The sequence below is a fragment of the Micromys minutus genome (genome assembly GCF_963924665.1).
Source record: "Micromys minutus genome assembly, chromosome: 1".
Classification (NCBI taxonomy): Eukaryota; Metazoa; Chordata; class Mammalia; order Rodentia; family Muridae; genus Micromys; species Micromys minutus.
In genome coordinates, this window is record NC_137969.1 from 122,763,441 (window position 1) to 122,780,954 (window position 17,514).

General features: G+C 44.2%; 1 protein-coding gene across 2 annotated transcripts in view; it reads right to left on the reverse strand.

Moving 5' to 3' along the window:
- APBB2 (amyloid beta precursor protein binding family B member 2) overlaps nucleotides 1-17,514 on the reverse strand; it is a 294,663-nt gene that overhangs the window by 147,470 nt on the left and 129,679 nt on the right. For both annotated transcript variants that reach the window (XM_080916433.1, XM_080916432.1), the window contains exon 4: nucleotides 1,674-1,742. In XM_080916433.1, coding sequence (XP_080772559.1) covers nucleotides 1,674-1,692 — 19 coding nt within the window. In that variant the 5' untranslated portion in view covers nucleotides 1,693-1,742. The remainder of the gene's footprint in view (nucleotides 1-1,673; nucleotides 1,743-17,514) is intronic.

Genomic DNA, 17,514 nt, shown 5'->3' on the forward strand with positions numbered 1-17,514 from the left:
GGGAAATGCAAATCAAAACAACCCTGAGATTCCATCTCACACCAGTCAGAATGGCTAATATCAAAAACTCAGATGACAGTAGATGCTGGCGTGAATGAGGAGAAAGAGGAACACTTCTCCACTGTTGGTGGGGTTGTAAGCTGGTAGAATCACTCTGGAAATCAATCAGGCGGTTCCTCAGAAAACTGGACATAGTCGTACCTGAATACACAGTTATTCCACTTCTGGGTATATACCCCAGAGATGCTCCAACATACAATCAGGACACGTGCTCTGCCATGTTCATAGCAGCCTTAGTTATAATAATCAGAAGCTGGAAACAACCCGGATACCCTTCAGTAGATGAATGGATCCAGAAATTTTGGTATATTTACACAGTGGAGTACTACTCAGCTATTAGAAACAATGACTTTATGAAATTCCTAGGAAAATGGATGCATCTAGAAAATATCATTCTGAGTAAGGTAACCCAGTCACAGAAGAATAGACATAATATGCAGTTACTGATAATTGGATACTAGCCCCAGAAAGCCCCGAACACCCCAGAAACAAATCACAGGCCATATGACGCTCAAAACAAAAAAAAAAGAAAGAAAGAAAGAAAGAAAGAAAGAAAGAAAGAAAGAAAGAAAACAAAGGCCAAAAAGTGAAATCCTCAGTTCTTCTTAGGAAAAAAAAAGTATATAGCAGTCTCTCAGAGTTTGGTACACCTTGACCTTAAATCATTAATAATTCAAGAGCTACGAATATAGCCTTATGGCAATTTTTGGTATTCAAAAATCATTTTGTTTAATTTGTACACACCAAGAAAACTTTGAATATTCCCATGTTACGTTCTGTTCTACATGTACTTTATGCTTATGGTAACTAGTAAGATTTCAATGCATACTGTCAAACCTTTAATAGAACCAAGTACCGACAAAAATATATTAATATAGTTTTATACCAAAATGCTTTTAAAAATCTGTACATGTATCTCTTTAAAGGATTACTAACAGGAAATGTTCCTAGTACTTAACATGTACAGTTTACGTATTGATTATTTATTAAGTGAACTAGTGGGTTTGTTAGACTTATTTTCGGGCACATGGTGAGAGATTGTGTACAGGGACCTGTGTCACCCTAAGACACCTGCAACCTTGAGAAGTTCCACTGCTTCATGGGTCACAGAATCAAGAATAAAAGTCTGTACCATGCTGTGTGCAGAGTGACATCTGCCCTGACATAAAAAGAAAGGGACAAGCTATAAAAGAAAGGCCTGGAAGTAATCAGATTTAGGGCCATGAAGAATCCTGAACTGGGGAGCTCAAGTCTGATAAACCCTATGACCAGAAAGGCTGTTTACAAAGACTCAACAGAAATACCTTCTCTGCCCACAGAACAACCATCAACATACAATGCCAGGCTGTGAAAACTGAGCTTTAATTTCCTGCCATAATCAACCATAATCTTTTGGCGAGACATTGATGATAAAAAACAGTATACATGTAATTAATTCTAGTGACCTTTCATTTTTTTAATACTATTTCTATTATAGTATAAAGAACAATGGGAATTTTAAAATGCTATTTTAGTAACACATGCGTTTAACTAAAATCATCATCTTTCATATGCATTGTCAAGCTTTGGCATGCAACTATTTCCGTGCTGACGTATAGAAAGTCATATCTGACCTGGAAGTACTTCTGACATGGATCACTGGGCGTCAGCAACGGTGCAGGAAGCAGGTTATAATTTGCAATCTAAAATGGAAAAAACACAAAAAGCCATTTGAGATGTTAGAACCTCAAATTACAAAGCATACGGGGGAAACAGGCTCAGAAGTAAAATTTCTTCCCATTACAGTTGAGAGTTAAAAAAAATGTAAGGTAGATTATGTATGAATGTTTGCTGACTTATAACTGTCCATACTACTTTTCGTTTGAATTTCAACTGCCATATAACTGCACTTTCCACAGTAAGGTCTCTGCCCACCCCAGGCATATCTGCCTGTCTCAAGCTTATTGTGTATTTTCTTGCCAAACACACACACACAGAGCAGAAGCCCCTAAGGAGAAAAAAAATCTAGTGAACTCTGCCTTGTAAAATTAAAACTTGTTTGAAAACAATAAGGGCAAAAATCATGGTAATTTTTTTTTTTGAAGGTCTGACAAAAATGATCATTGGGAGAGGGTTCTATATAGAAAGAGTTCCTTGAAGTTATTTAAAAAAAAAAAAAAAAAAACTATGAACAAATATGCAGAAAAGTGAGCCAAAGATGGGGAGAAGAGCGAGAGACAAAAACAAGCATTCAGTAGACAGAAAAGTAATACAGTCCATGTAAGAAAATAGTGACCTTCCTGATGGGATTAAAAGTTGTTAAACGCCATCTGAGAAACTGTGTGGTGGCCTGACCTCGCTCCTGGGCCAGTTCACTCCTAAGCTTCTATAGGTAATCTCATATAGATCTACTTCAATAGCCATGAAAATCCAGTTTGACCAAACTGTGCTTGGGGGTGGGGTAGCTGGCTGGTTGTACTGAGATCCCTGTGCATCCCAACAGGGCAATGCGCTGCCAATAGGATCTAACTAGAGTAAAACGTATTTATTTATGTTTGTTTATATTACTCATATTACCGGGAGTGGGGCAGGGGCAAAAGTGGACGTTAAGTGCCCCCCCGTTGTTGTTTTCCATTTTACCTTTGAGACAGGTTCTCATCTCTCAGTGAACACAGAGCTCAACAGCTGGCTACACTGGCTGGCCAGTGAGCTCTCGGGACTGGCCTACGTCTCTGCTGCCTCTCCCCATCTATTTCCCCTCCCCACCAGACCGCTGCCAATGCTGGGGTCACAGACATGCGCGGTCACATCTGCTGTTTACATGGGTGCTAGGAATCTCGATTCAGGCTGTCACGCTTACACAGCAGACATCTTACCCTTGGATCTATCTCCACATGTTTGATTTGAGTAAACAAACAAGTACAGACAAACAAACAACACTCACACAAACATGTTTTTTTTTCCATAGACGTTTTCCTAAGTAGAGGCTGAGAAGATTGCTCAGTAAAAAGCATCATGAGAAACTGCTTTGATCCCCTAAACACACACACACACACACACACACACACACACACTTTCTCCATTCTGTAAAGTACAAAACAAGAAGAAACTTGTGTGTATCAGGACAAGGGTCAGGGGTCAGGAGAGGAAGAGGAAGTAGCAAGAGAGCAGCTGGCCAAGGTGGAGATGCACTCCTTGACCGATGTGGATGTGTCCCGGTGAGCTGTGCCCTCAGCGCACATTTCTGTGTGCACATTAGGCATCAGGGAAAGTTACATGCTGGAGGGTTCCTAATGTGCCATACAAACTGGCAAAGCTCTTACTTCCTAAGACTCTTGCACTCATTCTACCCTCTTCCAAACGAGGAATGTTTAGTGGGCATGCCTTCCAACTTTATGATTTAGATAATGACCCGACACCTGGTCTGCTAGCCCACAGTGCATTTCTAATTATGTTTCCACATGCTGTGGAACAGGCTCATTACCCCTTCATAATTGAAGGGGTGGGTTTGTTTGGCTGTCCTGAAACACCAGGAGAGGCCTCTTCTACACCCAGCTGCCTTTGCTCTGCACCTCAGCTCCTTATACCATGTCACAATTCCATCTGGATCTTCAGCGTGCCTTACATGACATACACAAAGAAGGGACAATAGATGCTTTAGGAAAACAAACAGAGAAAGCAACACAAGAGGCCAAGAAGAAACTTAAGTGTTTAAGTGTTTCCTGCATACTTTTATTATAGAGAATCCCTAAAATATTTCTGTCCCCTTGACCTGAACAAATGTCCATCTTTAATATAGGTAATGATCTGATATTCTTCTACTCAGGGCTGTTGGCTATACAGTATCTATTACATATTCTGAGCATGCCCTGCACTGTAACCACGTATGATTATTATTACTTAATCAAAGCTTGCTCTGTGCCATTACCTATATTACTATGTATTACATAGCCCCTACTTGTCTTAGGCTGATACACATTACACGTGGCACACTCGCCAGTACTGTGTGTTAGGCATACATCAGGGGTTCTTCTAGGGAACAAAGTACTTCTTTTGCTCACAGAACATGCAGCTAATAGGGAAAGCAGTGTTAATATAAAAGTGCTTAAGCCATGTGTGTGCTGGAGGCAAGGAACCCAGCTCTGCAACATAATGAAGGAAAGAGGACGGGCCAGATGTAATACCCAGGATAGTGAAGTTCGAGATGAACGGGGCGGGGGACAGGGGGAACAGAATTTATCTGAGCAAACATTTATCCAACCCCACTATGAGTAAGACATCCCTGGCCTTGAAGCTGAAACATAGATTATAAAATATATTTTCTTGGTAGTGTGGAGGTTTAAAAGAGAACAGGCACATGCGTACATTTACATATTTGAATACTTGGTCTCCAGCTGGGGGAACTGTTAGGGATGGCTCAGGGGGAGTGGCATTGTTGGTGAAGGTGTGCTAATGGGGGCACACTTTTGAGGTTTCAAAAGCCCACGCCATTCCGGTTAATTCCCTAGCTTTCTCTCTCTGTTTCATGTCTGTGGATGAGATGTAAGCTCTCAGCTTCAGCACCATGGCTGCCTGCCTGCTGCCATGTTTCCCACCATGGTTATAGACACATCCTCTGGAACTGCAAGCCTCAATAAACTACTTCTTTCTAAGTTCCTTTGGTCATGGCATTTCTTCACACCAATAGAAAAGTATCTAAGACAGCAGCAAATGAATGGATCTAATACCATGGTTTCTGTTAGCATATTGTCTAAGCTCTGAAGCTCCGCCCCACAGTTACCTGGCAACAGCCAGGTAAGCCTGACTCACTATAAAAGGGGCTGCTTGCTCCCTCCTTGATCTCTTGCTACTCTCTCTTGCCTTCTTGTTCCTGCTCTGTCCCCTCACTCCTTCCCCCTTCCCTCCCCCCTCCCCTCAAGAGCTTATGGCTGGCTTCTACTCCTTAATTCCTCTCTCTCCCTCTCCCTCTCCCTCCCTCCCTCTCTCTCTCTCTCCCCCCCCTCACTCTGTGCCTTTCTCTGTCTCTACCACCCTCTAAACTCCCCTCCCCATGCCCTGAATAAACTCTATTCTATACTATACCTTTGTGTGAATGGTTCCTCATGGGGAAGGAATGCCTCAACATCGTCCCCTAGAGGCACCACCTTCTCCCCATACCTAACTACACACCCACTGAAACATATCCCCCCCCCCCCCCCCCCCCGTCTCTTTTTATAAACACAACAGCTCTGACAGGCCTCGATGACACAGACTGAGTCTACAGCGACAGCATCTTGGACATTACAAAGGCAGCATGCAAGCACACTGTCCATGTGCACACTGTGTGCACGCTGCCTGTGTGCGTACTGTGAGCATGATCTTCAGCTGTGTCATGCAACAGGGCAGCCACTGGCAGCAGCACAACCATCAAAGCTTAAAATGGGGCCAGTGCGACTTAAGAATTTAATTTTAAATTTTATTAAACTGCAACAAATTTAGATATAATTTCATAAGTTGATATCTGACCATCAGTGGGAAATGTTTAATTAACTTTGTGCCTTTATGTATAGATGAGTCTAAGTTTTTAAATACATTTTAGGAAATCTGAACACAAACTGGATACGCCCAATTAGGGGTTTGCAGCTGAGTCCAGGGCTGTTGAGTGTAGAACACGCTGGGTTAAAGGAAACTGACTAACTTCACTGTTATTTTAATGTGATACTAGGGATTTTAAACAACCTATGTGGGCTGAGTGACTTTTCTTTTGAAGAAAAAGTTAATCAAAATATTAAAATTAAAGACCAGCAGAAATGCCACCTCAGCAGTAACGTGACAGATTTTGCCAGCTTTCACTGCTCCTGTAAAATCATACTGAAGTTAAAAAAACATACCCACACCCACACATACCACACAATTAGACCACACACACACACACACACACACACACACACACACACACACACCCTATACACATACATACACACACCATACACACCACACATATAAACACACCACACATACATACACATGCACACAAACACACACCACCCACACACACACACACCACCCACCCACACACACACACACCCACACACCACCCACCCACACATACCACCCACAACCACACACCACACACACACACACACACCCCACCCACCCACACATACCACACTCAACCACACACCACACACACACACACACATACACACACACACACACACACACACACACACACACACACACACCCCTTAGGTATTAGTGCTAAGCCACTCCAAGTTTTGCATTAAGAATATACTTGTGGGACTGGGGAGATGGCTTTGCCAACCTAAGCACCTAGGTTCTTATCTCCAGCACCCAAGTAAAGAGCCACCAGTCATAGTTGCATGTTCAGAGACAGGGGGATCCCTGGGGCCTGCCAGCCAGCCAAGCCTAAAGAGAAAGCTCCAGACACAGGGACAGCTCCTGATGGACAACACTGAAGTTGCTCTCTGACCTCTCCATGCATGTACACACACACACACACACACACACACACACACACACACACACACACACGGTTGTGAGTCTCAGATGAAGCATAAAGGCACTGAAGACAGAAACAATTTAGCAAAAACATCTCCCCCTGAAACAGAACTTTCAAGTGTGTCATTAAAAGCTCACGGTACCAACATGATGGTGCTGAGGCTATTAACCAAGGCTAGGTTAAAGCCAAAGGGACCATAAAGAGAGCCAGCCACAGATCATAGAGCACTGTCACGGATGGACACTGGCAAATGAATGAGTGAATGAACCACCCAATCACACTGATGTTTATGTACATTACATAGCACACAGGTAGTTTGCAATTTTTTAATGACACAAAAGAAAAACAGAACACTGAATTAAAACAAAAATGACAGAATTCTACTTTACCTGCCCCAACCCCAATACAGACAAACAAGTTTGATCTATCACTTGTCTGCCCTGCCCACTCACTCATGCTAGGTTTAGATAAAAACTGTGTTCCCCAGTGTCCATTGAAGCCTTAATTGTCAGGCTGGAAATGCTGGTAGGTAGTGGATCCATTGGGAAATGGATTCTAGTGGAAGTTCCTTAGATTGATGAAAGTAAGTGTTTCTTCCTTCTGGTTAGTTTTCTGTTTGTTTGTATCCATCTGACACAAGCAAGAGTCATCTGGAAAGATGGAATCTCAGTTGGGAAACTGAGCACAGGTAGGTTTACAGAGCACTGACTAATGATTGATGTGGGAGCCCAGATCACTCTGGGTGGTGCGAACCCTAGGTAAATGGTCCTGGGATATAGGACCATTCATGGCAGACTGAGCAAGCCATGAAGAGCAAGCTATTAGGTAGCTTTCTACCATGGCCTCTGCTTCTGTTTTTTACTTGAGTTCCTGTCCCAATTCCTCTCGGCGATGGACCATGGGCCCAAGAGTTGGAAAAAGATACTTCCCAAGTTGCTTTTGGTCACAGCACTATTAATACTGACATCATAAAACCTTTTTGTACTTCTGTCAAGAAGGTTATTATAAAAGCCTGGGCTGGTTGTGTCTCTTTGCTTCCGGTTTAAAATGTAACCACTTGGCAACTCCCACAATCATTCTCACCACTGCTAGTCATCTAATGTGACTTTGTTAGTCTTCTGTTTCTGTAACAAAATATTTGAGGCATTTAACTTATAAACAAGAAAGGTCTGCTTTGGCTCACAGTTTTGTCCACTTCAATTCAGAGTTGTTTTATCTCATGCTTTGGAACCTATGGCAAGGCAGGGCAGCAGGGCTGATGTGTACTGGAGTAAAAATGCTCACCTTGTAGCAAAGACAGTGACAGAAGAGACTGCAGGTCCACAAGCACACAAGTGAATGAACGGAAATGTCCCACTAAGCCCTCTCATCCTGGCATCCCAAGGAACCAGGGCACATTCTATATATCAGCTGTGACACAGTTCTCACAAGAATGGAGATAGTGTAGGAACCGTGGCCACAACCGCTGAACGGATAAGCTGAAGTCTTTTCCTTGTGTTAGCTGACTCTGGTTAGCAGTCCCACAGCTGGGGAACACTCTACAGGTGTTCCCACAACTTCTCTCCTGCCGCTAGTAAACTCAGGTTCACAGTCACACCCTTACCTCCAAACCTCAGGAACTAAGTACTTTAGACCACTGACAATCTTCAAACTTTTACTGTCCCCAAGAACCCACTTTCCTAAAGCATGTCCCCAGTACAATCTTAACAGATCTTACATTTCTCCCTGCTGAAGATCTTATAAAACTTTATAAAGATTCCTTTACTCTTTTGAAGGAAGTTTCATCCGGTGATTTACTGACACACAAGAATTAGTTTTTATAAAAGGAAAAAATAAAGTTGGAATTCATCTGAAAGGACAAATTATCAGGCACAAGAACACCAAGGGTCCTGATGAAAAGCCACCAGAGGCTCAGGTGCAGAATCCACTGCTATTCCTGCAGACCGAGGACTATACACTTCTCTGTCCACCTGGACAGGGTGTACTAGAGTCGTTAACACTGACATCAAAATGCTATTCAATTCTCAGGAAAGACCCAAAATACTCAATGCAATTGTCTTTTCTTTAGAAGCTCTGACTTTTGGAACCTCCAGCGTACACACTATGATGATGATAAGCAATAACTTGTGTTCAGGGCTTCCAGGCATGGGTAAAACACACGTGGTTTACCTCAGAGTGGTGAGCGTGCTCCAGAGTGCATGGTAATCCTGGATACTGGGACACACACGTCAGTCCAGCCCACCACAAAACAGCAACAAAAACGAGCAATGATCCCCTTTCTTGGCCCCTAAGGAGGTCAAACCACGCCTCAGATTCTCCACTTTGAAAACCAGGACCTCAGCTCTGGGTTCTGACTTGTCACTTGGGTTCTTTATGGTGCCTGGTGTTTGTTAGGAGTTCAAATGTCTTCAAACTCACAGTTGCTCTGAGGCTCAAATGGGCAAACGTACGCTGACTGCTTGCTCACTTGCTTTTGTGTCTTGTTCATTCTAAGCACTCATAATTTACAACTGCTACTATATCTTAAACATAACTACAAATACATGCTAATACTACTGCTGCCAACATCTTAAACATACATGATCTGTTTTCTCATCTAGGCTGCAAACTTTCTGAAGAAACTCCAAGTGTTCTGGAAAGTTCTGTACACCCAACATAAGCATTCTATACACCTTGGAGGGTACAGATCTGTGAGTTCAATTTTTAATGAAAAATTTCTTCTGACATTATTGAATTAATCATCATTTTATGCCGTCAAGCAAGAAGAGATGGTCTGTCAAAAGACAAAAAACAAAAACCCACTTACAACTGAACTTGAGAAATCTCCAAGTTGAGAAATACTTTTAGACAGCATGTGGCAGGATTGCACCTTTATGACCAGCACTTGTATGCCATTCGTAGGTCTTTACACCTGTCAGTCCCTCTGTCAAGGACGATCCCATTTCTCACTTGCAACAGCCTTTCACAATGTCACTACTACAGATGGAGAATCGGACACACAGAGTTAGATGGCCTGGCAGAGGTCCCAGGCCATTATCATGACTCGGAACTGTTTACCCCCGACACAGGCCCCTGGCCACAGTGCCACCCACACTCATCAGGACTTCTTGCACAAACTGGGCTCCACCTGAAGTAATTAATGCCACCAGATGATTCTTGTCACATTTTCAGGTACTTCTGGAGTTGAGATCTAGCATCTTCAAATATAGGCCAACGCAAACAGCTGCTGGAAAGCAAAGCCCGAGTCCGTTTTCCTTACAGTTCGGAAAACAAAACAATGTAGCTGAGAGGGAGTGCGTGAAATCTTAACTGACTCTGGAGGTAGCTTCGAAAGTCAGAAAATGAGCAAAGCTCAACTTTAACCTACAATGTTTAGTACAATACACAATGTTAATTAGGTGACTAGCGTGCTTGCTTTTTTGATGTGCACATAATGAAAAGAATTTAATCAGCATATATGTGAGCAGAATTTTATTCCAATTTATTTTATTTCCACGGGGAAAAGAGCAAAAGCACACGAGCTGAATTGACATACACTGCTGTGCTCTATGGAAAGAGACTAGATTTTTTTTTTTATTCTGAGGGACATTAATTATAAATATTAATACACCTTTGCCATCTGCATACCTAAGCACTCTGCATATTTTTGCTATAAACCACTGGGTTCTTTTTGGTGGTTTTGATTGTTTGTTTTTGTTTTTTGGAGCGCCTACATTGATCACTTAGTAATGTAAAGACGGAGTAAACACTGCAGCTCTCCTGAGGTCCCCTGTAGGGACCCATCCTACATCTGATTTTCTTGCCTGACACACAAACCCTCAATAGAGATTCAAGTCTGTATCTCCCCCATTCATCCTTCCCCAAGAAAGACTCCAAAACCAACCCCAAGAATAGCATCAAACCAGAATGTTACACACAGCCTGGAAGAAGGATACCGTCTGAGATGGCTCTCTGGGGAATGAACACACCACACACACACACACACACACACACACACACACACTGGAACAAAAAGTACTCAGTAGACATCATTACCCAGAGGCTTCTTTTCCACTTCAGTTATCCTGTAACTGCACCAGGAAATTTGAAGAGGACATGAAAGAATCCTGCTCCCTCCATTTGTGTACCCGGTCCTCACTTTTCCTGTCTCAAAGGCACTATAATTGTCGCTTACAAACAATGGCAATGCTTAATGCTTCAAACAAGCACCACTTCCAGAAGCACTGCTGGGTCCATGGCCAGCAGACGGCATGACACACCCATCACCGGGCGCCTGTACCCACACCATCTCCTCACTGCGCAGCCTCTGTCCACTGGCTGTGCCCTCAGCTCCTTGTCTTGGTTGGTTAACTTGTATGTTACCAAATGGGAGGACAAAGGTGCTCATCATAGAGGGCAGGCGCATTTCCAGTCCCCAGAGTCTCTGATACTGTCATGAGAACATGCACAGGCTGGTCTGCCGGAAACGGATTAGAGATTCTGGTAAGATGCTGAGGTCTTGCTTAAGGTCATGCTATACTAGCCCAGGCTGACCAAAGAGAGGACATGTTGGGGCATGCTGCAGCGATGAGTACCTTGGCACCAAGGTTGACTTACACACTGTGAGCAGGGCAGACTCCCCGGAGGACTCGATGAGCAGCTGAAGCTGCTGGTGACAGTGTGAGCCACCAAATGTCAAAAGGCTTTCATCTACATTGTGGAGGAGGGAGAAAGTGCTACACTGATCACACCCAGAGCAACCAGACATGATTGTACAGAAAGAGCTTCTAGGGGTAAAGCCGATGTGATCTAGGAGAGAGGGGAGGTGATGGGAAACATTTTCCTGAGATTTAAGTCCTTCCGAGGTTCCCAGGGGCTGGCTCACTCAATATGGACACATTAGCATCTTCTGCCGTGCTCACCCACGGCACGCTGCCATTTATGCTGCGCACAACACAACACTCTGGGAGAGCGTATAATAAGGACATACACTCATCACTGTAGACATTAGGCTACATGGCCAACAACACCCGGGGATCTACCTGTCTCTACCTCCCTCCCAGCTTTTTGAGGTTGACTCTGGAGATCAAACTTAGGTGTTCATGTTTGGGTCGCAAATGTTTCACTGTGTCATATTCTTACCCAAACTATAAAGTCTCCTTACAATAAGATATAACATGACACAAGTCACTTATAAAGAAAATGTTCTTATAGAATTACTGCCCAGATCACAACAGACTCCACCAGCTATCCCAGAAGGCCTGTGTTCTGCACCCTTCTCCCTCCCTCTACAAATAAACTCTTAAATTGATGGTAATCGTGGATTTGTATTTCTTTGCAAATGAGTACAACATAGGTAAATGCTGCCCGTTTGAAAAATCTGATATATGTTAAGTAATAGTTAATCCATACCCCTCTCCCATTCTTTGTGTTTCATGACCATTTTTTCACTGGAGACTGGGTGATAGGAACTGAGGCGTCTCCACAGTAGTGACCTTGCTGTTGCATGTGTGACATGTCCCCTGAACCTCTGAGTTCCTTCAGAGGCAGCTAGAGTCAGAGGCTTAGAGCAACTGAGATCCAACCCACTTGGAGGCACGGTGCTCCATCGGGACACGTGACATCCTGGTTTCGCTCATTTCTAAGGTTATCTATCTAATGTCTCTTGCCTCACCATGAAGTCACGGACTATGTGTATCAATATATTCCTAGTACTCAGCACATGGCAGGTGCTCAATTAAGATCTGCTAAAGGAAAGGCTAAAAATATGTGAGAAGATTTAGATAAACATTCCCTAATGCCTCAGGTGCTACTGACTCAAATAATATCATAAACGAAGACATTTTTAAATCAATAACAAGTCACTTCATTCTTGCTTTACTTTTTTTTTTTTTTTAAGACAAGGCTTAATAATATAATATGCATTAGGCTCATGACAATTCTCCTGCCTCAGCTTCCCATGTGCTACAGTTTACAAACGTGGACCACCATGGTAGTTATTTAGCTCGTTATCAAGATCTAATTAAGAAGAGACAAATCTAAACTATAAGAGTACACACCATATATGTTTTAAAAACTGAAGCCCTGCCCCCTTTGTCCTGCCCGCCTCACCCATCACACATGGCTTTTATTCCTTAATGGAAGGTCTGGAGAAACCAGAGGTGAACTTGACTACAGAAGACATAGCTACCATCTGCTTCCCAAGCTACGCTGGACAGATTTAACTGTGCAGCTCAAAAAACACGCCAATAGGATTTCTTGCAAGAGCCCTGAAGGGACAATGTGTGACACTCACAAGGGACTCCCGGGGCCTGCAGCAGTTCACAGAACAAAGAAAGCATGTCTCTTTGACACCAAACACGTGCCACCAGGGTCCCTCGGCAGTGTGACTAAGATGGTACCCAACAGAACTGTTCCAGACAAGAACAAAGTAAGTGCACCCAAAAATGCTTAAAAAGAAACAGGAAAAAAAAAAGGCACTAATTTCTTTGAATGGAACACACGAAGTTTTGATATTTACTTTCTTCCTTACTAGCATATATTAGTTATAAAAAGAACAACGCATCTTGCGATGACATTTTCATACACACAAATCGTCCACTTTAACCACTACCACCCTCGTTGTCTCTGCTCCCTGTCCCCACTAGAGCAGCTCCATCTTGCTGCTGGGATGCGTAAACTGTGTTCAGGTAGACGAAAGGGGAAGGTGCTAAGCTGCTTTCCACCCTCTCTGCCATCAGGGTGCAGACACATAGCCTAGAATGGGGGCCCCAGCCTGGGTGAGAAAAGGCGCAGGCCGAGGCAGAGGAGGCAGGGGTTCCCGAACTCTGTGCTACTACTGGTCATGAGCCTCAGGTGGTGTGTCATGGTCACATTCTCAGGTATGAGAAACATCGGGGTTTCTGAATCCACCCAACCTTCGCCGTCTGTCTGGTAAGATGCTTCCTCTTCCCAGACAGCCCTTCTCTCACTTTTATATGAAGCTTGATTGCATGGATGGGTGAGAGAGAAGGCTTGAGGCTTTGAAAGATCTCATGTTTCCAATGAGCCCAGTAGGTCTTCAACGAGAAGCTCCCTCAAACAGAAATAGAAACCTGCACAGGGGACCATCCTGGAGAGCCTGGGATGCCTTAGCAGACTGTCAGCAGACAGGACATGGAGGACAATGTGACACTGTAAAGGAGTACTGAATGGTGAGTCGGGACACCCTGCCCCCCATTGCTGGGGACCCAGGCCTTGCCCCTGCTGAGCTCCTGCCCTAGCACTCAGCCCTATCTAAGCCACCGACAGTCGACTATGCTGGCCAATGAACATAGCGGGACGGCTGACCACTAGGGTGACAGCTCTATCTGGCTTTGGATCCAACTCTCCGCTGCCTCGTAAGTTAAGCTGTACCCACCTCACACTGCCCCACCACGGAGCTACTAGCTTGTGATGCCTTCCCAGCTGTGCTGTAACTGTCAGCCAAAATGAGTCTTATTCCCTGAAGCTCTAGTCTTCTGTCAGGTGTTTGGTCACAGTGAAGAAAGAAGTAATTAATACAACCGCCTTCCCAATATATCTCATTCACTACCATCCTAAGTCAACTGCGGGGGTGGGAAGGAGCCAAACAACATCCCAGCCATCTGTCACCCCAATAGTCCTGAGCCCTCACAACTGACCAGGAACCGATACCATCAATCTGTCCCACAAAGCTATGAATTGAGTGTCCCTGCTGTCACCTCCACTGCCACCATTCTGATCTAGGCGAGCTCTCACTGATACCCAGGGAAGCCTGCAATGCATCCTCCCCTTGCCATCTGCCCCAACCCCACCTGCACGCCCTCGATCCCCCATCACCACCATACATGCACACACCAGACCAGCCCAAGCTGGCCTTGGGGGCCACACTGTCTTCTCCCGACCTCCATCTCACCCCTTTTTGTGAACAGTCCTCGGGGTGTCATCTAACCTGAGTTTCCTAACTAGAAAGCGCAGACAGATGTGTAGGGGTAATCTTTTTGTGCATTGTGCAAGGCTGTCTGTCTCCCAAGAGGCTCAGCCAGAGTCTGACAAATACAAAGGCGGATGCTCAGAGCCAACCATCGAACTGAGCACAGGGTCCCCAATGAAGGAGCTAGAGAAAAGAAGGAGCTGAAGTGGTTTGCAACCCCATAGGAAGAGCAACAGTATCACCAACCAGAATCCTCCAAGAGCTCCCAGGGACTAAAAGAGTATACACATGGAGGGACCCATGGCTCCAGCTGCATATGTAGCAGAGGATGGCTTGTTTGTCATCAATGGGAGGAGAGCCCTTGGTCCCGTGAAGGCTCAGTTTCCCAGTGTAAAGGGATGCCAGGGTGGTGGTGAGAGGGGGTGGGAGGGGGAGCACCCTCATAGAAGCAGGGGGAGGGAGAGATGGGATGGGAGGTTTCTGGAGGGGAAACTGGGAAAGGGGATAACATTTGAAATGTAAATACATAACATATCCAATAAAAATATTTAATTGAAGTTAAGAAAAAGATTGTATATTCAAAGGCTGAACTCTATACTTGCAGAGAGTTGAGTACAGTACTGTTATGTTTGTGAAGTATCACCTTTCTCAACTGTAATGTTCTTCTCCCTCACTTTCTGATTGGCCCATGAAGAGCTGATTCGGTCTATACCTGGTCAGAGGAGATAGGAAGGCTGGTCTTCCCACTCGCAGCCAAGGGTCCTGGAGAGAGGTAGAAGGAGGAGAAAAGCGTGCGGAAAGACCATGTGGTAGGACCAGGAAGATTTGCTGTGAGGTGATGAGAAAGTCACCATGAGGACACTCGTGGAATAGAGCAAGTCAGGACATGACCAGATTGTCAAGTAGCAGGACATTTTCCTAGGTATTAGCAGCCTTAGAGCGTTAAAATAGCTTAGAACCTGCCCAGCATAGTGCCAACAGCTTATTAAGAAAATATAGACCCCTGAGGCATTTACTCGGGAGCTAAAACTGGCCAGAGAGGGCATACCAATGCCCTGCAGTTACTTGGGAGCAAGAAGGGCACAGCAAACCCCATGAAAATTCTACTGCACAGAGTACCTAACACTTAATTAAGGCTTGTAGGGGACATAGACAGACCAGCTTGTATAAAGCACTCAAAAAAGTGAATTCTGTGTGGTAACAACCGCCATGACGTGATGTCCCTAACACAGTGGCCCTGTCTCTGGGTGGTAACCAAGAGCTCTCTAATGGGGCTTAAGGCACATTCAACAGGAAGAAAACCATGCCTGGTACTGCAAGCCCAGGCAGCTACCTGAAGTTAGCAAGGGCATGAATTTTAGAGAGGAACCTGCCACCATTACTTTACAAATTGAGCCTAGTTCCTAACTGCATTCCTAATAGTTATTCCTTCACCCCCCCACCCAATTCTCTTGGCAGCAGACGGAGACCATTATAGAAAACTGCTACCAGTCAAAATACAGTCCCAGCTAATAACATCTATAACATAATTCCTGTACCTAAGAATCAGGGAACATTCTGGAAGAGGTGGAAGAAAGACTAACTGCCAAAGGACCAGAAAAGCTGTTGTGAGATTTTGTGTCCTAGAAATGACAGGAAACTTCACCTATGATACCTCAACAATATGGCTTCTAAACAAGACCTGAACAAGAAAAACACCAGTAGACATACTAATATGGTGGGAGGAATATCTCAAACAGCTCACCCTTAGACAAAGAACCAACAGGCAAGAATGTTTAGAGCGGGCGAAATAGTCTTCCCCAGGGAAGAGGAGGTCCCTAAGTACGCACAACACTAAATGAACTGAGTATTTCTACTTAGGGGTGCGTGCATGTGTGTGTGTGTGCATGTGTGTGTGTGCATGTGTGTATAACAATAATTATGAAAAAAAATGAGTCCGGGAATTCAAGAGGGAGCAAGGGAAGATACATGGGAGAGATTAGAAGGAGAAAAGGTAAGGGGAAAATTCATGAAATTGTATTTTGATTTTTAAAATGATAACATAATAACAATAATATTGTTATTGTTAATATTATTAACTGTCACCATCTTCACATCATAAGTAATGAGTTCTCAAGAACAGCACAGTCCTAGCTCAATCTAGTCAAACTGACCCGTTCACAGCAGTTCACCCACAGAGCGTACCCCCATAAGCTGTTTCCTACCACCTGGTTCCTACAAGGCCCCTAACCTGACACCCAGCTCTCCTGGGAACCTGCTGAATGCTTCCCACTTGCACGGGCTTGGTCTGGACAGAGCCTCTTATGGAGTCTGCAGAGCACTGCCTAGTTCCTGGGTTTGCTCTCCAGGGATCCCCAACAAAACCATCGTGAATCCCCCAGAATGCACTGAGGTGAGCCAAGTGGTTTCTGTAATCCTGTCCAGAAGTGCCATGGGGCTGCAAGCAATACCCTTTCCACGGGAAAAATAAGGCGGTCCAAAAACACGACGGTGCCTAGGTGCTCCGGGTTCCAGTTCTTCGAAATGTTCTCCTGGGAATGTCACAAGCTATATCCATCGAGTTTCTCACCGACACAGCAGCCTAAACGTGAGCTGATCGGACAGCACATATGCTTGCACTGATGGTGGAAATCCATGAGGCCTCAGCCCTACACAATGAACTACAGACAACTTAGGAATGCTGGGAGCAGGAGAAACAGTCTTCCCAATGGTCATCCCTGAAAACATATGTACACAGGTAACATCATACAGACTGAACAGCTTGATTCATATATTTAGGAAGGGTATGTACACATGAACATAGCAACAGGTAATGAAAAAAAAAAAAGAGGCCAGGAATTTGAAAGACAGCAAGGAAGGGTTTGGAGGGGAAAGGGAAGGGGGAAATGATGTAATTACATTCTAATTAAAAAAAAAAAAACAAAAGAAATAATTAAAGAAGAAAGAAGCTGCAGAGGGTAACCCTAAGTTTTTCTTTTTTCGGTGAATGACCTAAATCCTTCTAGTTCTCAAATTACAAGGCTATGACTGAGAGGATTTTTCTTAGATGATGTTCAAAGAC